This window comes from Erpetoichthys calabaricus, chromosome 5, assembly GCF_900747795.2.
Source record: "Erpetoichthys calabaricus chromosome 5, fErpCal1.3, whole genome shotgun sequence".
NCBI lineage: Eukaryota > Metazoa > Chordata > Cladistia > Polypteriformes > Polypteridae > Erpetoichthys > Erpetoichthys calabaricus.
This window is the reverse complement of record NC_041398.2, coordinates 16,523,881-16,551,826: the sequence shown is the minus strand read 5'-3', so window position 1 is coordinate 16,551,826 and position 27,946 is coordinate 16,523,881. Positions and strand designations below refer to the sequence as shown.

Sequence of the window (27,946 nt, the reverse complement as noted above, 5' to 3'; positions counted from 1 at the left end):
ATTGTCCATAGATTGTGTCATCACGACTTTATTTATGGGCAGTCCCTCAAGTGCACCACGAAAGAAAAGTTTTGGACTTAGTGCGCCGCAACTCGAAAAAGGTTGCCTTTCAGTGCACTAGAGGAGGGTCATACCCTTCAAACCTTGGCAAGACACATAAAGGGCAACACCGAATCTTTATAAATAAAAGGTTTATTTTTACAAAAAGCTCCGTATTTAAAAAAATCACCTCCAGGGAGCACAAGGCAAAAGCCAGAGAAAGTAACGGCTTCAAAGCAGGTAATCCCAGAAGTAAACAAAGTCCCAATGCAAAATCCAAGAGGCCAAAAACACAACAAAAGATGGAAACAAATCCAGAAAAATCACAAAAGCAAAACAAAACACAAGAGAACCTCACCACACCACGTGCACATTTACAATGAACCGCAACGGACTGTGGTGTTTCCCTCAGCCTTTATAGGGCTGATGGCAGGCTCCTGTAGTGATGGACAGGTGGCCTCAACTCTTAGAGAACCACCCACACAACATAAGGAACCTACAGAATTACACAGACACAAGAAAACTAAACAATCCATATCAGTAACATAAAACATTAACAAAATAGGCAAAAATTAGACATGAACTCCAGCCATGGGTGGGACCCTGGCTGAAATACAACACCATCTATCTGTACCAGAAATTGCTTGATGCCATTTAAGATCTTACACAAAGTTAGTCCAGTTAATATTCAGCTAGTTAAAGTCCCCCATGACTCTAATATCCCCCTGTAAACAGGCCTTTTTATAAATTTTAAAAGATACATCAAGATGCAAGTGTCATGCTCATTCTCATACAGTGTCAGTAGTGGGATTTGAACCCACAACCTCAGGATTTGAAGTCTGAAGCCTTTACCACTATGCCATGCCACTGAAGTATTTTTAAGCAGGTTGAGTTTTCAGCCTTATACACCATGTGAAGGTACTCATTGAGACCTGAATAGTTAGGAGGTTTAAATTTCACTCCTTCCTCCATTACTTCATTCTTCTCCCCTTCAACTTACTCCTTTGGGACTTCTCCATTGTTAATTGTCATGTGTCCATAAGGATTCCTGCTGTGTGAGAAACACATGACACATTCAGAACAGCAACGAGGCTTCTTACCAGTGTGAATTCTTTCATGGCCATGAAATCCATGGAGGCTTGAGAATCGTTTACCATAATCAGTTCAACAATATGGCTTCTCTGTACTGGGGATTCTTGTCTGTGTCTGTTTAAATTACTTAACCGTGAGAATCCTTTACCATATTTAGAACACAAATAAGGACTGGGAAGGATACTGTTATGGGAAATCTGCTGCCCGTTCATAACTGCAGAACAGTGTGGATTTGCATGTGATACTGAAGATGGCTTCTTTGTGAAAACTGTTCACCACATTCAGAACAGCCATGTGGCTTCTCTTCAGGATGAAATATTTCGTGCCTCTGAAGTTTACTTGTGGGAATTTGTTTGCCACATTTGGAACTGACATATGGCTTCACTCTTGTATGTTTTTTTTGTGGCTTTGAAGAGAGCTACTTCTGGGAAACTGTTCGCCACATTCAGAACAGACATATGGCTTCTTACCAGTGTGAATTCTTTATTGGCCATTAAATCCATGGCGGTTTGAGAATCGTTTACCACAATCAGTTCAACAATAAGGCTTCTCTCTACAGGGGATTCTGAAGTGTCTGTGGAAATTATTTAACAGTGAGAATCCTTTACCATATTTAGAACAGAAAAAGTGATTGGAAAGAATACTGTTATGGCAAAATCTGCTGCCCCTTTCATAACTGCAGAACAGTGTGTATTTGCATGTGATACTGAAGATGGCTTCTTTGCGAAAATTGTTCACCACATTCAGAACAGCCATGTGGCTTCTCTTCAGGCTGAAATCCTTCATGCCTCTGAAGTTTGTTACTTGTGGGAAGTTGTTTGCCACATTTGGAACTGACATATGGCTTCACTCTTGCATGAATTTTCTCATGGCTCTGAAGAGAGCTACTTCTGGGAAATTGTTTGCCACATTCAGAACAGACATATGGTTTCTCTCCTGTGTGAATTCGTTTATGGCTCTGAAGATGGCTTCTTTGTGAAAACGTTTTGCCACATTCAGGACAGCCATATGGCTTCTCTCCTGTATGAATTCTTCTGTGATTCTGAAGATGGCTACGGACAGCAAATTGTTTGCCACATTCAGAGCAGCCATACGGCCTTTCTCCAGTGTGAATCAGTTTGTGGCTCTGAAGAGAGCTAAGTTTAATGAATCTTTTGTCACATTCAGAACAGTGATACGGCTTTTCTCCAGTGTGGATTCTTGTGTGAGTCTGTAGAGACCCACCGTCAGTGAATCTTTTTCCACATTCAGCACAGCCATAGGGCTTTTCTCCAGTGTGGATTCTTGTATGTCTTTGGAGATTAGAACTGTCAGAAAATCGTTTGCCACATTCAAAGCAGCAATGAGGTTTTTCTCCAGTATGAATTATTATGTGCCTCTGAAGATTTTTCTTATGGAGGAATGTTTTACCACATTCAGAACAACAATATGGCTTTTGTCTTGGTTGAATTGACTCGAGATCTTTACAGTCAATCTTATTTGTAAAAGGTTGTCCGTAGTCTCGGCCATCATACAAAGCCTCTTGATCTGAGCCGTGCTCTTGGTGTTGGTCAGAATCGATATGTTCACTCACAGGAAGAGAGATGCACTGGAAAGAGGCTGCTGTCAAGTTCTCTGTTCCTCTTGTTGATTTCTTCATCTTCTCTTTGCCCTGTTTGTGGTGCAGTCTCAACTGAAGAGAAGTCTGAGCAAATGAATTTGGGAAGAAGTTGCCATTCTCATGAAAATCTGCAACGACACAAACACTTATGTTAAATGTTTTGAAATAAACCTTAACATTACAGAGGTGGCTCACCGATTGATGTTTCTGAATGACCACCTTAGTCCCATTCCTCAGGCATTCCGAGAAGAGCACTTATGAAATTGTGACTTATATGATTCAGTCTCGATTGAATAAGCCCCGTTTTCAAATTGAGGTTCAATTGGTTCTACAAATCCAAAGTGTTTAATGTGAATTCTGTGTCTGTGCGCACGTTCTTCTTCTTCTTTCACATTATCAGAAAATGTGCCGGTCATCTGGACTGGGGACTCTGAAGAGGTCCATTGGGGGTGTCAGTAGAGGGGTGAAGGGGCTTGAGATATTCTCTGATGCTGCTGTTTCGTCCTCTATGTGTTTCTCAGAGCTAAATTAACAATGATTGAAAACATTTTGGGATGTTACATGCATACAGGGGATGTTCAAAAAATTTCCACCCTTTTATGTTTTCGTAATTGGTCACATCTGAGAGTATCATGTGACTAGTTCTATCTGGCAGAGTGGCAGCCCTTGCAGTTTAGAATAAGAGTTGTCACCCTGTGTTGAAGATGGCTGCGAAACTTAGAAATTGCACCAACAGCGTTCTGCCATACGATTTTGTGGGCAGAAGGTGTGCCGGGAGCAGAAATTCATCTCCGCAGGTGTACTCAGTATGGGGATAAAGTTTTCTCTCCTAGGGATGTCTATGAGTGGATTGAATTGTTTGAAAATGGCCGCACTAGTGTGATGGATGCAGCGATGTGATGAACATGTGAAAGCAGCGGTGCATCAGTGGCTATGCGCTCAACTAAAAACATGATTTGCTGATGTCATTAACACTAGAATCCCTGAAGCCTTCAAAAAAACTCGAGGCAATTCCAGGCACCTCACACCCATATAAACAAGGCTTGAGCTGGGAGAGGCTTTTTTGCCCAAATTGAGCTCCGTCGGTAGACTGGATAGGACAGCAGGCTGCTGGCTGTTTGTGCTAATCAACACATTTACAAAACAAAAGACGCTGATGGAAAGGTGCAAAGGAATTTAAGGTGGCCTGGGATTACAGTTTTTTTCACTGGATTCAGGGATTCTAGTGTTAAAAAGCTGGCACAATGCTGTGAAAATTTCATCGAATAGAAAGGTGAAAATGTAGAAAAGTCATGTCATTTGTTTTTGAAATTCTTAATAAACAGAGTTAACAGAAAGTGGTGAAACATTTTGAATGTCCCTCGTATATTTCCAACACCTACGCGTAAGCTGAATTGCTCAACTGTTCCCCCATATTCTGTAGGTATAAATTATGTAGCAATCAACGCAAGGTCAGTTCTCTGTTTTACAAATCCATTGCCAGAATAAACGTCTGTCTGTGTGAGGATGTGAGTTTCTGGACACAATCAGCACAGGCAAGTCACTCCATCACAGTGACGCTGGGCACAACTTTAGGAAATGACAGGAGTCTTTGGACCAAAATCACTGCAACAGATTAAGCTATGCAGATGGAATGGTTTTTTTTTGGTTCATATTTTTCACCAAACTGGAGCACAATTAATTGAATTCCTACTATTATGAAGATATGATTGTTTCATTTTCACTGCTAAAATGTCACCTTTACAAAGGAGAGTCATGTGCGGGACACTCTCAGCCATTTTGCCTTTAAATAAACCTTTGTATTTTATTGCCTTTGTTAGGTCAGCTATTGTTAGTCGTTATGTACTCCAGCCGTCACTATTGGTGTACCTCACTCTCATGTACACCTCCCACAAATGGCAAGACAAAACAGAGGTAGAATTTCTAAATATCATCAGTTAAGCTTTCTTTTACATTTAATCACATTACTTACTTATTCCCACACTCCCCGATGACTGCTGCTCTTCTTGTTCCCTCCTGTCTCCTTTATTGATTTTTTCATCAAACTCAGATTTCCATTCCACAGTATTCTGGTGGGTAACCAATTGTCCCTCCTTAGGGTCCCAATACTGTAAACTGGACTGAGACTCCTCAAAAAATTCTTGCTTGAAGACATTCCCAGTTTCAAAGCCACGACGTTCAGGGCAAGCTAAGAAATCTCCGGAATCCTCAACTTTAACTTCGACAATCTCCCCCTTGCAATCCTCTTCTTTAAAAACGGAAATTCTCTCTTCACAGTCCTCCACCTTCAGACACAAATCCTCTGGTGTACCCCACTCACAGTCCTCTTCTTTAACGTGCTTTGGTCTTTTATCCACACCACTGTCTTTGGCTGAGGCCATGCTCTGTGTGAAACTCTTCCTTCCCCACAAATGTCTGCTCCTCTCTTCTAAGATTTCCCTCTCAGATGGACAGTCCTGACCTGCAGGCCATGAGACATCTTACTGCATGATTGTGTGTACTGGAAAGGAGGCTTCTTTTTATCTGTTCAAAAACAAATGATAACATTACTTCATAGACACATCAAAAATAACTTGAGCTCATTTAATGGTTAACTTCCAGTTTTTATTTAAACACAGAAATCTACCAATAAAAAATTTTATGTGTGATTTGAAATGCTGTGAACAATTCATGTCAGTCTAACAAGCTCTCAACAAATTTGGAGTTAAAACCTACTTGACAGGAAGGCAAAGTGCAGCTGACCGATACAAAGTCAAGAATGGGGAAAGGGGATACAATTTAAATAATTCAAATACATGGCTCTACTCAAGTCTAGTCAAAAAGTAACAGAGACAGATCCAAAGCCAAACTAAGACCACCATTTCAAAGAGACTCGGCCTGTGACGTTTTCATATGGCACAACTCAATCACAATGAGACAAATAGAAAGAGACACTGAAGAAAACACATTCAGCACAAACACCTGTGGAGTTACGTTTTACAGCTATTACCAATACTAAGAAGCTTATCCGCCTGGCCACTGCTCCATACTCAAAAGCACTCCTCCTCTCATTCCTCTTGCTTTCTCTCTCTGGCTCTCACGGCTAAGGATGTCACAAGAACTGATAAGGCAGTGTGATGTAGTGGTTAAGGCTTTGGACTTCAGACTCTGAGGTTGTGGGTTCAAATCCTGCTACTGGCACCACTGTGTGACAATGAGCAAGTCACCTGACCTGCCTGTGCTCCGATTGGAAAAACCAAAAGAAATGGAACCAATTGTGTCATAAATGTTGTAAAGTCGCCTTGAATAACGGAGTCAACCAAATAAATGATACCTGAGTACCAAGTCAATGCCCAGATTCTGAAAATGTAACAGTTACAGATCCCAAGCCTGGATCTGACCTAAAGTAAGACCTCCATTTCAAAGAGACTCGGCCTGCGATGTTTTCATATGGCACAACTCAATTACAGCGAGACAAGGAGAAAGAGACACTGACTAAAACACATTTAGCACAAACACCAGTGGAGTTACGTTTTACAGCCATTACCAATACTAAGAAGCTGACCGACACCTTCAGTGGATTTCCCCGAATGACTGTTGATCCCCCATCTGTTAGGAGAGGTGGCTTATCCTCCTGGCCACTGCTCCATACTCAAAAGCACTCCTCCTCTCATTCCTCTTGCTTTCTCTTTCTGTCTTTTACATGTTTATTCTTCTGTCTTTAATGCCCCCCGAGATGTCACTTCCAGCTAAGGATATCACAAGAATGGCACAACTCAATTACAATAAGACCAACGGCTGTGAGAAGTCAAGCAAAATTACACTTTTTATTGGCTAACTAAAAAGAATACAATATGCAAGCTGTGGAGGCAACTCGGGCCCCTTGGTGTAGTCGTCAGGATCAAAGCCAAGATGCTGGGCCATTTAGAAGATTAATACGAGAAGCTGATGGTGAGATTTCCCCATCTTGCCTGAAGAAGGGGCCTGAGTTGCCTCGAAAGCTTGCATATTATAATCTTTTTAGTCAGCCGATAAAAGGGGGTCATTTTTGCTTGACTTCTCACTACATTCATAATGGCTAACATGGTACAACACCCGAGTGCAATAAGACCAACAGAAAGAGACACTGACAAAAACACATTTAGTACAAACACCTGTGGAGTTAAGTTTCACAGCCATTACAAACACTAAGAAGCTGATCGGTGGCTTCAGTGGACTTCACTGAATGGCTGTTGATCCCTCCTTGTCTGTTAGGAGAAGTGGCTCTTCCGCCTGGCCACTGCTCCATACTCAAAAGCACTCTTCCTCTCATTCCTCTTGCTTTCTCTCTCCGGCTCTCCCGGCTAAGGATGTCAAAAGAACTGATAAGTCAGTGCGATGTTGTGGTTAAGGCTTTGGACTTCAGACTCTGAGGTTGTGGGTTCAAATCCTGCTACTGGCACCACTGTGTGACGATGAGCAAGTCACCTGACCTGCCTGTGCTCCGATTGGAAAAACCAAAAGAAATCGAACCCATTTGTGTCACAAATGTTGTAAAGTCGCCTTGAATAACGGAGTCAGCCAAATAAATGATGCCCGAGTACCAAGTCAATGCCAAAATTCTGAAAATGTAACAGTGACAGATCCCAAGCCTGGATCTGACCTAAAGTAACACCTCCATTTCAAAGAGACTCGGCCTGTGATGTTTTCATATGCCATAGCTCAGTCACAATGAGACCAATAGAAAGAGACACTGACTAAAACACCTGTGGAGTTATGTTATGCAGCCATTACAAATACTAAGAAGCTGACCGACACATTCAGCAGACTTGCCTGAATGGCTGTTGATCCCCTCTGTCTGTTAGGAGAGGTGACTCATCCGCCTGGCCACTACTCCATACTCAGAAACACCCTTCCTCTCATTCCTCTTACTTTCTCTTTCCGTACCTCACGTTTATTCTTCTGGCTTTAATGCCCCCCGAGGTGTCACGTCCAGCTAAGGATATCACAAGAACTGATAAGGCAGTGTGATGTCGTGGTTAAGGCTTTGGACTTCAAACCCAGAATTTCTGGGTTCAAATCCCACTTCTGACACCAGTGTGTGGCAAGTCATTTGACCTGCCTGTGTGCTCTGATTGGAACACCAAAAGAGATGGAACCAATTGTATCATAAATGTTGTAAGTCGCCTTGGATAAAGGCGTCACCCAAATAAGTAAATGTAAATGATAATTCAGTACCGAGTCAATACCAAAATTCTGAAAACATAACAGCAGTTGCTTTTTTGCAGTATGGGTTGTAATGACTGAAAGTCATGACTGCACTCATGTGTGAGCGCAAACAGATAAATTACTTTGGAAGACACAGCGGTATGTGAGAAAAACTTGAGGAAAAACTGCATGGGAAAATGGCCCACAGTGGTGACGATATAACAGCGCATCAGGTCAGGTCAGGTTGGGGAGCTTGCACAGTTACAGTGGGTTGCCGCAGACAGCACATGACCAAACAGCCCGGGATCCTGGCTGGCAACCCCCAATGTGGACAAGCGGTACATTCCCCCCCCCCCCTCTGGAAATGACCATCTATCTGTCACAGCCAGGTGTTATGTGGGTGTCCCCTTGGCCTGGTCCAGCCACTCAGGTCCTCAACAATGAGCCATATCACCCTCGGGGAAACACGCCACATGGCCGTAGTGCCGTAACGGACGCTCCCTCACAATGCAGGTCATGTGCCTCATTCGGGACTCCATGAGCAACACAAAATCAAACCAGCAGGACCCGAAGAGACACACATGAAGGAGTCCAGTCTCCATCTCAGGTCACTGGATAGCATCCATGTCTCACAAACAGGAAGCACCAGGACTGTAAAGACTTGGACCCTTGTCCTTTTGCTGATATCTGGAGCGCCACACACCCCTTTAAAGTGACCTCATGACCCTCATGATCTCCCAATCCGCCTACTGACTTCATAAGAAGAGTCACCAGAGACATGAACGTCACTGTCGAGGTAAGTAAACCACTCGATGAGGTCGACTCTCTCTCTGCAGACAGACACACTGCTGATGGCCGTGCCCAAGAGGTCATTAGAGGCCTGAATGTTGGTTTTTATCAGGACCTTCACAAGCCCAGACACTCAGACTCCTCACTCAGTCTCTCGAGAGCCCCGATCAGAGCCTCCATTGACTCCACAAAGATCACAGTGTAGCAATGCTACATGATTAATGTGCCGAGTCCCGTCTTTCGTTGTGTTGTCCTGTTTAGATGGTGTGTGCGTATGTAAATATGCTCCCCTGGAAACAAAAGAGGAAGGATAAAACTATGGAACTGAAGTCCATCATGATAATTGGTCCTGTCAATCCCATCACCTGCATCCGGTCATTCACTATTCAAACACAAAGGACAGAAAGAAAAGAAAAAAAAAAACACAACCCGTTCTACTAGACCGCCAATTCACTACAGAGGCAGGAGAGAACGCTGATCCAAATCATTCACCCCTTTGTCTACCTGCCACTTTCAACGCCTGACGACAACATCATTGCACCGCAAAACCTCGGGGTTCTGGATTACGCCACGCACCGAGGATAAGCATGGTGAGACTGTTTCTTGTTGTTTGGGGAGAAGAGTGAGCCATCATTTTCATCCGTGTACTTTCTGTAGGACACTTTATACAGGTGAACCAGGTTCTCAAATGTTATCCATTTTCCGTTAAATCTTCTGGACTTCAATGTACATGTCGTGCTTTCTCTGTGTCTTTGTGAGTTTGTGTTTAGTGTGGGGTCAAGGGAGGGTTTGTATTGTATATAACCTTTGTGCTGCACTTTACCTTTTTATTATTACTTTCCGCCAGGCACTTTTGGGGTTGCAATGTTATGTCAGAGTTGGTTGGAGTATGATAAAGTCATATGAAGAAGTTTAGGAACCCCTCTCAGCCTGCATAATAATTGACTCTCCTTTCAACAAAAAAGATAACAGTGGTCTGTCATTCATTTCCTAGGAACATCTGAGTACTGCGGTGTTTTCCAAACAAAGATTTTAGTGACGCAGTATTTAGTTGTATGAAATTAAATCAAATGTGAAAAACTGGCTGTGCACAAATGTGGGTCCCCTTGTCATTTTGCTGATTTGAATGCCTGTCACTGCTCAATGCTGATTACTTGGTCTGATGGGCTTGTTAAGCCTTGAACTTCATAGACAGGTGTGTCCAATCATGAGATATAAAGGTATTTAAGGAGGTCAATAGCAAGTTGTGCTTCCTTCCCTTTGACTCTCCTCTGAAGAGTGACAGACAGCATGGGATCCTCAAAGCAACTCTCCAAAGATCTGAAAACAAAGATTGTTGAGTCTCCTGGCCTAGGGGAAGGCTACAAAAAGCCATCTCAGAGGTCTAAACTGTCAGTTTCAACTGTAAGGAATGGAATCAGGAAATGGAAGGCCACAGGCACAGTTGCTGTTAAACCCAGCAGGACTGGCAGGCCAAGACAAATACAGGAGCGGCATATGACCAGGATTGTGAGAATGGTTACAGACAACCCACAGATCACCTCCAAAGACCTGCAAGAACATCTTGCTGCAGATGGTGTATCTGGACATTGTTCTACAATTCAGCACAATTTGCACAAAGAACATCTGTATGGAAAGGGCGAGGAGAAAGAAGCCCTTTCTGCACTCATGCTACAAACTGAGTCACTTGTTGTATGCCAATGCTCATTTAGACAAGCCAGATTAATTTTGCAACAAAGTGCTTTGGACTGATGAGACAAAAATGGAGTTATTTGGTCATAACAAAGAGCGCTTTGCATGGCGGAAGAAGAACACCGCATTCCAAGAAAAACACCTGCTACCTCCTGTCAAATTTGGTGGAGGTTCCATCATGCTGTGGGCATGAGTGGCTAGTTCAGCGACTGGGGCCCTTGTTAAAGTCGAGGGTCAGATAAATTCAACCCAATATCAACAAATTCTTCAGGATAATGTTCAAGCATCAGTCACAAAGTTGAAGTTACACAGGGGTTGGATATTCCAACAAGACGATGACCCAAAACACATTTGGAAATCTACAAACACATTCATGCATAGGGAGAAGTACAATGTTCTGGAATGGCCGTCACAGTCCCCTGACTTGAATATCATCGGAAATCTATGGGATGATTTGAAGCAGGCTGTCCATCAAATTGAACTGAACTGGAGAGATTTGGTATAAAGAATGGTCAACAACACCTCCATTCAGAATCAGACACTCATCAGAGGCTATAGGAGGACAGCGTCTAGAGGGTGTTAGATTTGAAAAAGGAGGCTCAACTAAGTATTGATGTCATATCTCTGTTGGGGTGCCCACATTTATGCACCTGTCTAATTTTGTTATGATGCATATTGCATATATTCTGTTTATTCAATAAAGTTAATGTCACTGCTGAAATACTATCTGTGTCCATTAAGCATGTCATATATTAAAAGGAAGTTACTACTTTGAATGCTCAGCCAATGAGAAACAAAAATCCAAAGAATTAAGAGGGGATCCCAAACTTTTTCATATATATGGTTGAAATAGTTTTTACTGTCAAATAATGCAAAGAGAACGCGACACGTGTTTCGCCCTAATTATGATTCAGACTACTAATGCCATGAATGTAATTACCCCGATCTACATACTGTCAAATAAACGAACCACACGCCATAGCACAATGTTAGGGGCTTCGCCTCTGACGCTGACGTTCGAGGTTCGATTCCCGAGAGGGACTGCAGTGAGTGTGTACGCCTGATGAGCCCAGAATTAGGGCGAAACACGTGTCGCGTACTCTTTGCATTACTTGACAGTAAAAACTATTTCAACCATTCTATGATCTGCTTCTCGCAACTGAAAGAGGGCACCGTGGCGGATGTTAGCCGACTTGCTGACCAACCACAAGCGTTACCTTGCAGGTAACCACCCATACATTCAGATTGTGATTCAGACTACGAATGCCATGAATATATATATACAGTGGTGCCTCGAATAAAGAACGCCTCGCACAGCGAACGCTGCACACAACGAACTTCATTTCATGATTCATACAACGAACTTCGTTTCACACAACGAAGTCGCCCGAGCTTCCACGACCGCTTTGCCCGAGCTTCCACGACTGCTTCGCCCGAGCTTCCACGATCGCTGCCGATGTATTGCATCCTTCCGCGCAGGCACTGCAGGCAGTCGTTAGTCACTGCGCTTAACTTAAGCACGTATCGCGGCAATCTTTCTTCATTACGAATTAAATCACGCACGTATCACGGCAGTCGTCCTTTTAAGTTAAACTCAATATTTTTTTTATATCATGGCTTCTAAAAAAAGCAGGAAGGTGATTTCTGTTGAAATGAAACAGGAAATAATTAGAAGGAGTGAATGTGGGGTAAAACAGTGTGACCTCGTCAAAGAGTTTGGCCTCAGCAAGACCACCATTTTCACCATTTTGACAAATAAGGATGCAATCAAATCAGCCAAAGTAGCCAAAGGAGTATCAAAACTATTTCATGAAAAACATAGGTCTTCAATCCACGAGGAAATGGAGAGGCTATTAGCGATTTGGATTAAGGACAGGCAGGTGAAAGGTGAGGTAACAACCCAAGATATTATCTGTCACAAAGCCAAGAGAATTTATGACGATCTAAAGAAAAACGTCCCTGGAAGTAGCAGCAATCAAGATAATGAAGAAGAATTCAAAGCCAGCAGGGGGTGGTTTTTTAGATTTAAGAAAAGGTGTGGAATCAACAGCGTTACTATGCATGGTGAGGCTGGCAGTGCTGACAAGAAAGAAGCAGAAAAGTTCTCTATTAACTTTCAAAAATGTATTAAGGATGAAGGATACTGCCCACAACAAGTGTTCAATGCCGATGAAACGGGTCTTTTCTGGAAAAGAATGCCGAGCAGAACCTTCATTACAAAAGAGGAGAAGAAATTGCCAGGACACAAAGCCATGAAGGACAGACTTACCCTTATGTTTTCGTCTAATGCCAGCGGAGACCTCAAGATCAACCTCTATTGGTTTATCACTCTGAAAATCCCAGAATTTTCAAGAAAAATAACGTTATTAAGTCCAAACTGCCCGTCCATTGGAAGTCCAATCAAAAAGCCTGGGTGACCCAAGTTATCTTCAACGAATGGATTCTGGAAACCTTTGCTCCTGCCGTGAAGAAATTCTTGCTGGAAAAAGAACTGCCGCTCAAAGCCCTTCTGATACTTGACAATGCCCCTTCTCACTCAAAAGACCTAGAGGAAATATTGCAGGAAAATTATCCTTTTATCAAGGTGCAGTATTTGCCACCAAACACCACAACCATTCTTCAGCCAATGGATCAGCAAGTTATTGCGAACTTTAAAAAACTCTACACTAGAGCCCTCTTTAATAAGGTGTTTGAAGAATGCGAGTTTGGTGGAGACAATATGACTGTCCGAAAGTTTTGGAAGGAGAAATTTGATGTCCTTATGGCAATACGACTTATACAGAAGGCCTGGGAAGAAGTGTCACAAAGGACCCTCATTTCTGCTTGGAAGATGCTTGTGCCTTCGTGGACCCAGGAAGAAGCAGTAGTTGATGACAGAGAAGTGGTGAAGGACATCATCACAGTGGCCCAAAGGTTGGAATTAGAGGTAGAGGAAGAGGATGTAGAGGAGCTTATTGAGGAACACGAAGAAGAGCTGACAACTGAAGAGCTCCAAGCACTTCTGGTCCAGCAACAGGACAATGCTCAAAGGGAAGCGTCATCTGATAACGAGGAGCAACAATCAAACAATCAACCAATCCCAACTGCTGACATCAAGAACATCCTGGTCAAATGGAAAGCAGTTCAGGAGTTTACCAATGCCCACTATCCGGATTCAGCTGAAGCAAACAGGATCAACGATCTTTACTCCGATACTCTTGTCCGTTATTTCCGGCAGATGTTGAAGAAAAGAGAAAAAACAAACGACTTTGGACAGGTTTTTCATGAAACCATCGGCCAAAAAGCAGAAAATGGATGAAGATGTGCAAGATTCGGTAGACTCTACTTAGTCTGTCTTAAAATTAAAAAAATGTGTGTTTTTTTAAAAAAAAATTATGTTTTTAGATGTATCTAAATAAAAATAATAACAAAAAATTTATCTTTTTTTATGTCATCTTAGCATATTTTATGCTACAGAACGAATTATTTTTTTTAACATGTATTGTTATGGGAAAACGCGTTTCACATAACGAACTTTTCGCATAACAAACTTGCTCCTGGAACGAATTAAGTTCGTTGTGTGAGGCACCACTGTATATATATATATATATATATATATATATATATATATATTGTCTGGAGTTTGTTTATTTCTTTTCTTATCAATACTAAAGGGCTGTGCCCCCTGCTCGCTTCGCTTGCCATCCCCCAGGTGGGTGCTATGCACTATCCACTTTGCGGCTCTACTACTTGTGTATGGGGAAATGGATGTACAATTTAAACAGATTGTTATTTTCATGGGAATTGTCACATATGCATAACAGACCTAACTATTTTCTATTACAGCGACTAATTCACTGTAGTAAAAAATAATAAAAAACGTAATACATTGAAAGTAAATGATGTTTCATGTTGCGTTAGAGGTATTTCTTACGTTATACGTTTTCGTTCTGTTTGGCTTTGAAATTAACACACAGATACTCTTTAGACTTACACTTTTACTGTAAAACTTCAGTACAAACAATATTGAGTTTAATAATGAGTTACGTCGTGACAATGCAACACATAACTGCCCGTGAGTGAATATCGTTTCTTTCTCTCTAATAAAAAAAATGACTTTTTCAAATGTTTGTCCCTGTGATTTGTTAAAGCTATTCTAACAGGAAACTGTTAACGTTTTAATACGAAAGGCATATCAAAATCTCCTTTGGTGTTTTATGCTATCCCCTGAATATATACTACATTACCTTTCTTGTCGCCTGTTAAAATTTGACATGTCAGAATTGTTCGACCAATTTTGAATACAACTAATCTTGTCCTGTTGCATAGCCCATCACTCAGACATCAATTACACAATTACATTACGATACATCCTTCTTTCTACAGTAATTCGGCTGGTGGAAGACCGGACAGTGTTAACCGTTGTAGATATTCTTCGTGATATTGTAAGTCGATGTTTTCATCTTCCACACCATCACCACCAACTGTTTCACCATCATCTATTGATAGGCATTTAACCAATTTGCCGTGTAACCGATCGACGATTTTCGCGTTAATTCGTTTGACTTCCTCGTTTCTCCATGTACTCATTTCTTCTGTTGATAACCCTTCGGGATGAAATTCTTCAATAAGATTTAGACATAATAAGTCTTCTTTTATTTGGAATTTACTAAAATAAAAATCGATTTGCCTTTCAGAATTGTTCGACCAATTTTGAATACAACTAATCTTGTCCTATTGCATAGCCCATCACTCAGACATAAATTACGCAATACCATTACGACACATCCTTCTTTCAACAGGAATTCGGCCGGTGGAAGACCTGATGGTGTTAACAGTTGTAGATATTCTACGGGATATTGTAAGTTTGTAGGAAGGCTACATAAGTTGTCAGGCGGGTTGGCCGTCACTATATACTGTGTCTGGGAGGGTGTCTAAGGAGTATCCCTTCAGGCACTTTTGTGGACGACCAAGTGCTGGAAGGACCCCACCAGGTATGTATTCCAGCTGCCAGTTGCTGGCGTCATGTTGGTATAACAATTAAGCAGAGAAAGGATGTTTCGGTGGGAAACTTTTCTTTTTAAGGGGAATGGCAGATCGAGGAGGAAGGAATAAAAAAGAAAAAGGCAGAAGGCAAGGAGGCGACCATCTACGCTTAAAAGAATCTTCAGGATCAGGCTTCACCCAGGGACGTCTACTATTTGTGGGTGGCCAACCCGAAGTTGAATCAGTGCAACGAATCACCGAGAAGAGGCCAGGGGCTGGAGGTCTCTGGGTGCTCCCGTTTGGTGAGTCGGACTCGTGGTTACGTTTTTTTGGAACAGCCAGCCGGGTAGTCGTTTTCGCCGGAGGACTGTTTTTGTTTTTCACTCCATCCTACAGTAGGAATTGTACTTCAGGCGTTTTCGCCGTGTTCATGGACTACGTTAAATCTATTTTTTTCGTGTCTGTCTCAAACCGGGGATTCAGATTTGGCCACTGGGGAGGGCATCTGGGTCACAAATGAACACTTGGGCACCAGTCAAGAAAACGTATTAATTGGATAAAAAGTAAACTTAACCTGTCCAACTTCTGTCAGATTTTTGCCAATTATTTAGGGGACGTCGCCCTGACGTCACATGTGATGAAGACCATGGAGCGGTTGCTGCTTCACCACCTGAGGCCACAGGTCCGCCACGCCCTCGACCATCTGCAGTTCGCATACCAGGAGAAGGTGGGAGCGGAGGATGCCATCATCTACATGCTACACCGATCCCTCTCCCACTTGGACAGAGGTAGTGCTGCAGTAAGAATTATGTTTCTGGATTTCTCTAGCGCCTTCAACACAATCCAGCCTCTGTTCCTTAGGGACAAGCTGACAGAGATGGGAGTAGATTCATAGCTGGTGGCATGGATCGTGGACTATCTTAAAGACAGACCTCAGTATGTGCGCCTCAGGAACTGCAGGTCTGACATTGTGGTGAGCAGCACAGGAGCACCACAGGAGACTGTACTTTCTCCGGTCCTGTTCAGCCTATATACATCGGACTTCCAATACAACTCGGAGTCCTGCCACGTGCAAAAGTTCACTGACGGCACTGCTATCGTGGGCTGCATCAGGAGTGGGCAGGAGGAGGAGTATAGGAACCTAATCAAGGACTTTGTTAAATGGTGCGACTCAAACCACCTACACCTGAACACCAACAAAACCAAGGGACTGGTGGTGGATTTTAGGAGGCCCAGACCCATCATGGACCGTGCACGTGATCATCAGAGGTGACTGTGTGCAGAGGGTGCAGACCTACAAATACCTGGGAGTGCAGCTGGATGACAAAACTGGACTGGACTGCCAATACTGATGCTCTGTGTAAGAAAGGACAGAGCCGACTATACTTCCTTAGAAGGCTGGCGTCCTTCAACTTCTGCAATAAGATGCTACAGATGTTCTATCAGACGGTTGTGGCGAGCGCCCTCTTCTATGCGGTGGTGTGCTGGGGAGGCAGCATAAAGAAGAGGGATGCCTCATGCCTGGACAAACTGGTGAGGAAGGCAGGCTCTATTGTAGGCACAGAGCTGGACAGTTTGACATCTGGGGCAGAGCGACGGGCGCTGAGCAGACTCCTGTCAATTATGGAGAATCCACTGCATCCACTGAACAGGATCATCTCCAGACAGAGGAGCAGCTTCAGCGACAGACTGCTGTCACCGTCCTGCTCCACTGACAGACTGAGGAGATCGTTCCTCCACCACACTATGCGACTCTTCAATTCCACCCAGGGGGGTAAACGTTAACATTATATAAAGTTATTGTCTGTCTGTATACCTGCATTGTTATCACTCTTTAATTTAATATTGTTATTATCAATATGCTGCTGCTGGAGTATGGGAATTTCCCCTTGGGATTAATAAAGTATCTATCTATCTATCTATCTTTATTATTTTACATATGGTTTGTTTTTTGGCTTATTTTTGATCGAGATTGGGGGAAATTTATTTGGAAGAAGAATGGCTTGTCGGGTCTAACGTCCTTAACTTGCCAGGCCACGGGTCTTGATGGTGTAGCTGCCCAATTTGGAGAGTGAGTCGGATGTTACAACAGCATTGTCAGCAAAGCCAAGATCAGTGACTCTTTCTTTACCAACAGCCGCTGGACCCCATGACCCTGCCCAACACCCAGTCCATGCAAGCATTGAACAGAGTTGGAGCAGAACACACTGCTGACGGACCCCAGAATCAACTGGGATAAACACAGAGGTTCTGCCTCCACTCTGCACAGCACTCACAGTACCAGTATACAGGCCGGCCATGATATCCAGCAACCTCAAGGGGATCCCGTGAACTCTCAGGATGTCCCACAGGGCAGGCAGCTCGATTAATTGAGTCGAATGCTTTACGAAAATCGACAAAAGCTGCAAAATAAGTCTGCCGATATTCACGTTTGGCCCTCCATGCTAGGATGCCATGCATCAACACATACCCAAAACAAAAACAGCAGAATGTTTAAGGTAGGTGTGATTTAAAAGCAAATATTATTATTATTATTATATATATAAATATAAAAGGCAAAGTCCTCACTAATTCTCCCACTTTCCATATAGGTGGGCAAGCTAAAATTTCACGTGCTCATTTCTTGCAGTGTACTTACAAAAGTTAGGTATGTTTCATGTCCTATTGCAACACCCAAGGGGGGAAACAGATGTACCCCCTAAACTGTATATATAGATAGGGGAAATCCCTCCTCACTATTTCTGTGACTTACAATACGTAGGAAGCCCAAATTTCCCATGCTCAGCCTTTACACCAGGGGTCCTCAATCACAGTCCTGGAGGGCCGCAGTGGCTGCAGGTTTTTGTTCTAACCCGGTTGCTTAATTAGACAGCAATTCATGCCAATAATTTAATTTCATGGCTTGTTAGTTGCTTTAACTCTGCTATGTCAGGTCATTCTCATATCTTAGATTTTCTTCCCCTTTCTAAGGAGATCATCCAAATAATTTGAAGGCTAAAATGGAGGAGTAATTCTCAATCCTTCACTTTTTTCTCTACTCTTTCCTTCCAAGTATTTAATTAAACCCAATAGTGCACGATAAATACACACAGAGGTGTTAAGGGTAATGAGCGAAATGGAGTAACGCTGTTCTCTTTTGTCATTTGCATGTTATTGTTAATTAGGAGCAATTAAAAACCAAGCATACGGCTTTTTAAGACTAAAATAAGCAATAAGGGGTCAAAATCTTAACGAGCGAGACCACTAACGTGAAGCAGAAGTGTTACTTGACCAATAAGGGCTTCTTATTAAGCAACTGGGTTGGAGCAAAAATCTGCAGCCACTGCGGCCCTCCAAGACCATGATTGAGGACACCTGCTTTACACTGTACTTTCAAACGTTAAGTATGTTTCATTTCGCGCCATGCCCCTTAACGAACTTTCAAAAATAACGTCTTCTTTTTGGCGGTTCTCGCCATTATACTTTCGGAACTGATCTCTCCTTTTGGCAGTTTCATTCCTTATTTCCGTTAATAGATGATTTATTTCACGGCAGAGACACACAAAGGCCGCCCCCGATCCCTGAAATAAGAATATAAGTTTAATGTCACTGGGCTTTGTACAAAAATTATTTTATAAATCCACTCACATGTACAGGCCAGGCCAAAGTTAGCACACAGGGGCTCTCAGCATTTAGAATTGCTGGGCGAAGCATAGGAAAAGACAGACAGAGACAGCTGGAGGAATGTACAGTCAGCCTAAAGACAGGTGTAGACTATTTTGTCCTCTGTTAACAGCCAGCACAAAATCTTCTTTCCTTGTTTGGAAATGGACTATTTACCTAAGTGGGGGCCTGCACATGAAGAAGACAGTATAAAAAGACTCGGACAGCAGCCAAACACTTTAAAGCCGACGGACGGATGAGTGATATCATCATCCATCCGGAAAAGCCTTCCAGCGCAGTGACAAAAGATGGCAGACTGTGTAGATCAGCGGTTCTCAATCTGTGGGGTGCGCAGTAACAAAAAAGGGGGCGCGAATGTTGCCATATGTGGCGTAATTTCGCTATTCGTAAGGGAAATTTTAAACTTGTAGCGGTGTATCGGCAGCAAAAAAATATAGGAATAAATTTAATTAGGGTTTCAAAAAAATGTTGGGGGGGGCGCGATTAAAGCTGTTATGAAAACTCGGGTCGCAAATACTTAAAGGTTGAGAAACGCAAGTATAGATCAAGATCTCACCTTGGTATTGTCTTTGCTATAGGCTTCCCGTCTGTAATGCCGCTTAAATCGTCAGTAAAGACAGCTAAGTTATTTTCACCGGCGTATCACTATGGGAGAGGTATCGCCTTTTAATATCATATCTATATAGTTTTTGGTTGCTTAAAACGCCGCAATTACAAAAGAACTTATTCTAACTAGGGAGCTACCACCCCCTAAAGGAACAGTCCCCCTTCCTTTTTCCGCTGTCTGCGCACCTACCACATGTTTGGCTCCCTGCCTATTTACATTAACAACATCCCGCGCTCATGTGCCTCCTCACTCGCTTTCTTACTTTCCTCAGCTGTTCATTGTGCTCACTGCTCCAGTCTTCTTTACTCCACCTGTTATTGTTGGCCTTGCTTCACATCTTCCTGCTGGTGACTCCTGCCCTTTTCATTTAGTTTCTTCACACTCTTAATCCTCCGGGCAGGCCTCTGCCTACTCTACTTTTGAAGGTCGGCACACCAATGATGTTACTACGAAACTTACAACCACCAAAACTTTGTAACGGCACCAGGCTTCAGATCAAATCTCTGCACGAGAACCTCATTGAGGCCACTGTCTTCACTAGAACTGGCTCAGCGGGAGACTCTCTCATACCCTCTGACCTCCTATTCCAATTCAAACGCCTCCAACTTCCAGTAAGGGGTCTGCTTCGCTAGGACAATAAATAAGTCACAGGGCCAGACTCTAAAAAAGGCCGCCATTGACTTGACACAAGATTGCTTCTCACATGGCCAATTGTATATTGCATGCTCGAGACTGAGCTCAGCAGGGGCCTCATGTATAAACGGTGCGTACGCACAGAAATGTTGCGTAAGAACGTTTCCATGTTCAAATCGTGATGTATAAAACCTAAACTTGGCGTAAAGCCATGCACATTTCCATGGTACCTCATACCCTGTCATACGCAAGTTCTCCGCTTGGTTCTGCAGACTGGCAGCACCCAGCGTCACAGCACTGCTACTGTTCCTATGTGGTTATCCTTTCTTTTCCTGACGCGGCTTTATAAATATACTGAAATTAATCGCATATTGTTTATTAGTTTAATGCATCCGATTGTAATTAACCAGTAACAATATAATGGTCCACGGAATGGTCAAACTATTCTAAATACCATAGCTGCGTTAGCGTTGTTACTCTCACTGCACCTTCTTTTTCTTCATCTTTCAGCTGCTCCCGTTAGGGGTTGCCACAGCGGATCATCTTTTTCAATATTAATCATAATAATAATTCATTACATCTATATAGCGCTTTTCTCAGTACTCAAAGCGTTATCCACACAGGGAGGAACCGGAAAGCGAATCCACAATCTTCCACAGTCTCCTTACTGCAAAGCAGCAGCACTACCAGCTCTGAGAAGCTGATCGGAAAGAGAATTATCGGTATACAGAACCAAGCACACACTGCCTCAGCCATGTTTCTTATTTGAACTCGGCAAACACTTCAAATCTTTCCTGTATGGACCTCGCAGTGCAGAAACAGCTTCATCCCAAGAGCTCTAAATGCACTCAATTAGTCCATCAACTGCTCCTGGAATTACCTCACTGTAAACTTGCGATACAGTTATAATATTGCACAACTTGAGCCACTTTATAAAGCACGTATTTACATATGATGACGATATCATTTTTACGATGAAAAGCAGCAAAATATGTTTATTATATTATACTGATGAAACTTTTAACTTCATTTAAATAATCTATATTGTTAATAATTAAAGGACACGGTGTTGCTATGCTAGCAAGGATCTGGCGCTCCACCGTGCATAAGATACCATATTGACATTGGCGGGCGAAGGAGCCACCGATTCTTTCTCTGCCCAGGGCCGCCACAAGCTTAGTACTGCTGCAATAAATTATTTCATCGAAGGTTGCGCACAATCACTGTACCACCGTGTTCCCATGTTTAATAACGTGCTTTAACTCCTATCATCATGAAAATGATATCACGTATACATCTCAGTATTTTAGTTATTCAGAGAGCTGTAATGTAATGGATTCTGTGACCTGTTGGAGGTAGAGAAAGCTGGTTTAAGAAACACGTAGTGATTCACACACATAGAGCACATAGAAGAACACATACAAAACAAAGCATTTAACGTGTTACTTTACTTACGATGTGATTTGAAAAACTGGTTAATAAACGGTTTTAAACGGTCCTCGAATCGCCACCTTATCGTGGTGGAGGGGTTTGCGTGTCCCAATGATCCTAGGAGCTCTGCTGTCCGGGGCTTTATGCCCCTGGTAGGGCCACCCAAGGCAAACTGGTCCTAGGTGAGGGATGAGACAAAGTACGGTTCAACACAACCTCCTATGATGAATAAAAAATTTGGACGGCGTTTTCCCTTGCTCGGACGCGGGTCACCGGGGCCCCACCTCTGGAACCAGGCCTGGAGGTGGGGCTCGATGGCGAGCGCCTGGTAGCCGGGCTTGCACCCATGGGGCTCGGCCGGGCACAGCCCAAAGAGGCAACGTGGGTCCCCCTTCCCATGGGCTCACCACCCGGTCGGGTGCAGTGTGAGTTGGGTGGTGGCCGAAGGCGGGGACCTTGGTGGTCTGATCCTCGGCTACAGAAGCTGGCTCTTGGGACGTGGAATGTCACCTCTCTGAAGGGGAAGGAGCCTGAGCTAGTGCGCGAGGTTGAGAGGTTCCGGCTAGATATAGTTGGACTCACCTCGACGCACAGCTTGGACTCTGGAACCAATCTCGTTGAGAGGGGCTGGACTCTCTACCACTCTGGAGTTGCCCCAGGTGAGAGGCGCAGAGCGGGTGTGGGCATACTTATTGCCCCCTGACTTGGAGCCTGTACATTGGGGTTTACCCCAGTGGACGAGAGGGTAGCCTCCCTCCGCCTTCGGGTGGGGGGGACGGGTCCTAACTGTTGCTTGTGCGTATGCACCGAACAGCAGTTCGGAGTACCCACCCTTTTTGGAGTCCCTGGAGGGGGTGCTAGAGGGCATACCTTCTGGGGACTCCCTCGTACTGCTGGGAGACTTCAATGCTCACGTGGGCAATGACAGTGAGACCTGGAAGGGTGTGATTGGGAGGAATGGCCCCCCCAATCTGAACCCGAGTGGTGTTCTGTTATTGGACTTCTGTGCTCATCATGGATTGTCCATAACAAACACCATGTTCAAGCATAGGGGTGTTCATATGTGCACTTGGCACCAGGACACCCTAGGCCTCAGTTCGATGATGGACTTTGTGGTCGTGTCTTCGGACTTGCAGCCACATGTCTTGGACACTCGGGTGAAGACAGGGGCGGAGCTGTCAACTGATCACCACCTGGTGGTGAGTTGGCTCCGATGGTGGGGGAGGATGCCAGTCAGGCCTGGTAGGCCCAAACGTGTTGTGAGGGTCTGCTGGGAACATCTGGCAGAGCCCCCTGTCAGAAGTAGCTTCAACTCCCACCTCCGGCAGAACTTCGACCACGTCCCGAGGGAGGTGGGGGACATTGAGTCCGAATGGGCCATGTTCCGTGCCTCTATTGTTGAGGAGGCTGACCGGAGCTGTGGCCGTAAGGTGGTCGGTGCCTGTCGTGGCGGCAATGAGGGATGCCATCAAGCTGAAGAAGGAGTCCTACCGGTCCCTTTTGTCCTGTGGGACCCTGGAGGCAGCTGATAGGTACCGGCAGGCCAAGCGGAATGCAGCTTCGGTGGTTGCTGAGGCAAAAACTCGGGAATGGGAGGAGTTTGGGGAGGCCATGGAGAACGACTTTCGGACGGCTTTGAGGAGATTCTGGTCCACCGTCCGGCGTTTCAGGAGGGGGAAGCAGTGCAGTGTCAACACTGTATATGGTGGGGATGGTGCACTGCTGACCTCAACTTGGTGGGGGGAGTACTTCGAAGACCTCCTCAATCCCACTAACATGCCTTCCAATGAGGAAGCAGAGCCTGGGGACTCGGAGGTGGGCTCCCTCATCTCTGGGACTGAGGTCACCGAGGTGGTCAAAAAACCCGGGGGTAGATGAGATACGCCTGGAGTTACTCAAGGCTATGGATGTTGTAGGACTGTCTTGGTTGACACGCCTCTGCAACATCGCATGGACATCAGGGACAGTGCCTCTGGATTGGCAGACCGGGGTGGTGGTCCCCCTCTTTAAGAAGGGGGACCGGAGGGTGTGTTCCAACTACAGAGGGATCACACTCCTCAGCCTCCCTGGAAAAGTCTATTCGGGGGTCCTGGAGAGGAGGGTCCGTCGGATAGTCGAGCCTCGGATTCAGGAGGAACAGTGTGGTTTTCGTCCTGGTCGTGGAACAGTGGACCAGCTCTACACCCTTAGCAGAGTCCTGAAGGGTGCATGGGAGTTCGCCCAACCAGTCTACATGTGTTTTGTGGACTTGGAAAAGGCATTCGACCGTGTCCCTCGGGGAATCCTGTGGGGGGTACTCCAAGACTATGGGGTACCGGACCCCCTGATAAGGGCTGTTCGGTCCCTGTACGAATCGGTGCCAGAGCTTGGTCCGCATTGCCAGAAGTAAGTCGAACCCGTTTCCAGTGAGAGTTGGACTCCGCCAGGGCTGCCCTTTGTCACTGATTCTGTTCATAACTTTTATGGACAGAATTTCTAGGCGCAGCCAGGGTGTTGAGGGGGTCCGGTTTGGTGGAGTCAGGATTGGGTCACTGCTTTTTGCAGATGATGTTGTCCTGTTTGCTTCATCAGGCCGTGATCTTCAGCTCTCTCTGGATCAGTTCGCAGCCGAGTGTGAAGTGGCTGGGATGGGAATCAGCACCTCCAAATCCGAGACCATGGTCCTCAGCCGGAAAAGGGTGGAGTGCCCTCTCAGGGTTGGTAGCGAGATCCTGCCTCAAGTGGAGGAGTTCAAGTATCTTGAGGTCTTGTTCACAAGTGAAGGAGGAATGGAGCGTGAGATCGACAGGCGGATCGGTGCGGCGTCCGCAGTAATGCAGGTGCTGCATCGGTCTGTCGTGGTGAAAAAGGTGCTGAGCCATAAGGCAAAGCTCTCAATTTACCAGTCGATCTATGTTCCTACCCTCACCTATGGTCATGAGCTATGGGTAGTGACCGAAAGAACGAGATCGCGAATACAAGCGGCTGAAATGAGTTTCCTCCGCAGGGTGTCTGGGCTTTCCCTTAAAGATAGGGTGAGAAGCTCAGTCATCCGGGAGGGGCTCAGAGTAGAGCCGCTGCTCCTCCGCATCGAGAGGAGTCAGATGAGGTGGCTTGGGCATCTGATCAGGATGTCTCCTGGACACCTCCCTGGTGAGGTGTTCCGGGCACGTCCAACCGGGAGGAGGCCCCGGGGAAGACCCAGGATACGTTGGAGGGACTATGTCTCTCGACTGGCTTGGGAACGCCTTGGGATTCTCCCGGAAGAGCTAGAAGAAGTGGCCGGGGAGAGGGAAGTCTGGGCATCTCTGCTCAAGCTGCTGCCCCCGCGACCCGACCTCGGATAAGCGGAAGAGGATGGATGGATGGATGGATGGATGGATGGATGGACGGATAAACTTAAGTTATAGCATAATGAAAAATAATTAGATCTGGACCACCCCATACATATGAAGGCATGTGTAAAAATATAATCTGTAAAGCAAATGTTTTTAAAATTAGATAGGTAGATAGATAAGGCACTGATAGATAGATAGATAGATAGATAGATAGATAGATAGATAGATAGATAGATAGATAGATAGATAGATAGATAGATAGATAGATAGATAGATAGATAGATAGATAGATAGATAGATAGATCTGCTGAAAAGGTTGCCACTCTCGGCGGCGCCTGAGTCATAACATGAATACTGAACTGAATACTTTCTACATATAAAAATGGAAAATCAGTTAACAATAAGAAACTCATTGCCGTTTCAGTTTGGTGCATTTTTTGGTGTTAAAGTGCCAAATTAAAATACGTAACACATTAACAGTTGCTTGCTTGAATGCTAGAAGCATCGAAAATAAAAAGTGTGACTTGGAGTTGTGTGTAGCTGAGCAAAATTATAGCAATGATTCCAACCTGAACAAATAATAAAGATGGGGATGAGAAGAACTTTTACGTTTTTAGTGCTCTCACTCACATGACTGTTTGTTCAGGTGTCATCACTCAGACTTTTCCAACCAAACAAAAATGAAGATATTTGTTCAAAATGTAAGAAGAAATAACAGATTAAGGCTTCCTGTAGGACATGAAAGCTACCTGAACAAAAGTTTAAGTGCAAGGGAGTACGGGCAGAGTGAAAATTTATTGTATTCTACATGTTTCTGCGTTGATGAGGTCTCAAAAAAAAAATTAAAAATAATAATAATAAATGTATTGCTAACAAAACACAGCAGATGCTCAAACTCATTGCAGTGAAACTGAAGTCTTTATGAAAAGTGCCGTTTTTAGTCGCCCTTTAACAATTTACTGTTAGGTTTATTTCTGATTGGAGGAAGAATTATTCTTTAAGGCAGGGGTCCTCAATCACGGTCCTGGAGGGCCGCAGTGGCTACAAGTTTTCATTCCAGCCAGTGTCCTAATCAGAACTCAGACATTGCTGATAATGAAACTTGGTATTTAACTTAAGACAAATTTGAGTTACATTACAGATCAGAGGTCTTCAATAACAAGTCCTGGAGGTCTGCAGTGGCTGTGGGTTTTTATTTCAACCAGTTTCTTAATTAGAACCCATTTATTTACTAGTAAAGTGATTTTTTTTTTTGGGCTTATGTTTAGTTATCTTACCTGTTACAATTCAGAACCCTTAAAAGCATCTGCTAAAAAATAAAATTGACAATTAAGTTTTAATTGGGGTGGCACGGTGGCGCAGTCGGTAGTGCTGCTGCCTCGCAGTTAGGAGACCTGGGTTCACTTCCCGGGTCCTCCCTGCGTGGAGTTTGCATGTTCTCCCCGTGTCTGTGTGGGTTTCCTCCCACAGTCCAAAGACATGCAGGTTAGGTAGACTGGAGATTCCAAATTGTTCCTTGTGTGTGTGTATGTGTGTGTGCGCGCACTGCAGTGGGCTGACAACCAGCAGACCCCTGTCACCCTGTAGTTAGGATATAGCGGGTTGGATAATGGATGGATGGAAGTTTTAATAGTTGCTTGTTTTCTTAAGCAGACATTAATTAATAATGAAATGCAGAAAACCAATAAACCAGCAACTCTCCAGTTAACGTGCTTCCTTTTAAATCTGTGCATATACACAATGAAGTATCTGTATTAAAAAAAAAAATGTTTAGAAATAAATGAGAGGGGAATTGGAAGGCCCATTAAGTTTAAACTTGTTCTGGTCTAGAAAACCCATGCATAATGTTCTCAGAGAAGGAAACTGTACAGTGCAATTAAAAAATCTCTTGGATGAACGAAAGCACTAACAAGCCAAACAGTTAAATACCAAGTTTTCATGATCAGCAAGGACTGTCCTCTAATTAGGAAACTGGCTGGAAGGAAAACCTGAAGCCACTGCGGCCATCCAGGACCATGATTGCGGACCCCTGCTTTAAGGTTTAATGGGTTCTGCATATTTGTCTTGAAAAGACCTCCCATTGTTGTCTATACAGAGTCTGCACGTTCCCACGGTGTCTGGTAGGTTCTACTATGGGGACTCCAGTCTCAAAAGCACCGACAGTTAAAAAAACTCTGCAGGTCAGGCTGAATGGGGGGTCCGAATCAAACCAGCGTCACTGTGGGAGTTTGTCCCGTCATGTTGGTTCCTGCCTTATACCTGACGCTGCTAGGATCGACTATGGCTTCTCTCGACTCTCCCTATGTCTAATTATTTCCTTCGGTTACTCTATGCGAACTGCAGGTGTGACGTGAGAGAAGTTTATTATTGTGTAACCTGGCATCTCGGATTTTTGTTAAGTCCTTCGCACACGTAAATCGGACAAAATTCAAACGACGGAACGGGACAGGCGAGCAGCTTGCACGGCACCCTGCGTGAACGGAGAGTGGAAGTGAGGTGGGCGGAGCGAAGTGCCGTCACCATCAGCGCTGAGCACCTTAGCAGATCCCCGCGGCTTTCTTTTGTCACTCACATTTACAATGACACTCTCATTCCTCCTCTCTCCGATTCGACTCCCACACGCTGGAGTGTTTTTCTTTCTGCCCCCTCCCGATAGTACTACACCCGCACTACTCCAGTTTCTTGTTCTTGTTTACCACGCGGTGCCCCCACCTCACTCGATGCTTTCGTTGCTTACCTACAACCGCTCTTTCTCTATTTATTTCTTTTCTCTTTTTCTGTTCTCTTTTGTCTCTGACAGTGCAGACACGCTCCTCGAATGTCAGCCCGAGCCGTCTTCCGGCAGAAGCGAAGGCAGCTGTCTTCTATGTGTACACATCTATGGCCGCGACACAGCGAAACAATAGGACGCATGCGCGGATGAGAGGGCGGGGGTGACTGCTCCATCGTCGC

General features: G+C 44.3%; 2 protein-coding genes across 2 annotated transcripts in view; one reads left to right on the top strand and one right to left on the bottom strand.

Moving 5' to 3' along the window:
• LOC114641603 (gastrula zinc finger protein XlCGF57.1-like) overlaps positions 1–27,946 on the top strand; it is a 187,792-nt gene that overhangs the window by 144,832 nt on the left and 15,014 nt on the right. The window lies entirely within an intron of this gene.
• Positions 174–27,881, bottom strand: LOC114641606 (zinc finger protein OZF-like). Its single transcript, XM_028790642.2, has 3 exons — positions 27,732–27,881; positions 4,704–5,254; positions 174–2,859 (listed from the first exon to the last, which is right to left on the bottom strand). Exons 2-3 carry the CDS (start codon positions 5,110–5,112, stop codon positions 1,802–1,804), a joined length of 1,467 nt encoding a protein of 488 aa, XP_028646475.1. The 5' UTR covers positions 5,113–5,254; positions 27,732–27,881; the 3' UTR covers positions 174–1,801.

Bases quoted from the DNA above. Each gene is read 5' to 3' on its own strand.
- LOC114641606 (XM_028790642.2), bottom strand. From the start codon at position 5,112: ATGGCCTCAGCCAAAGACAGTGGTGTGGATAAAAGACCAAAGCACGTT. The intron at 2,860-4,703 runs GTAAGTAATGTG...GTGTCGTTGCAG, and splicing joins ATCGGGGAGTGTGGGAATAA to ATTTTCATGAGAATGGCAAC.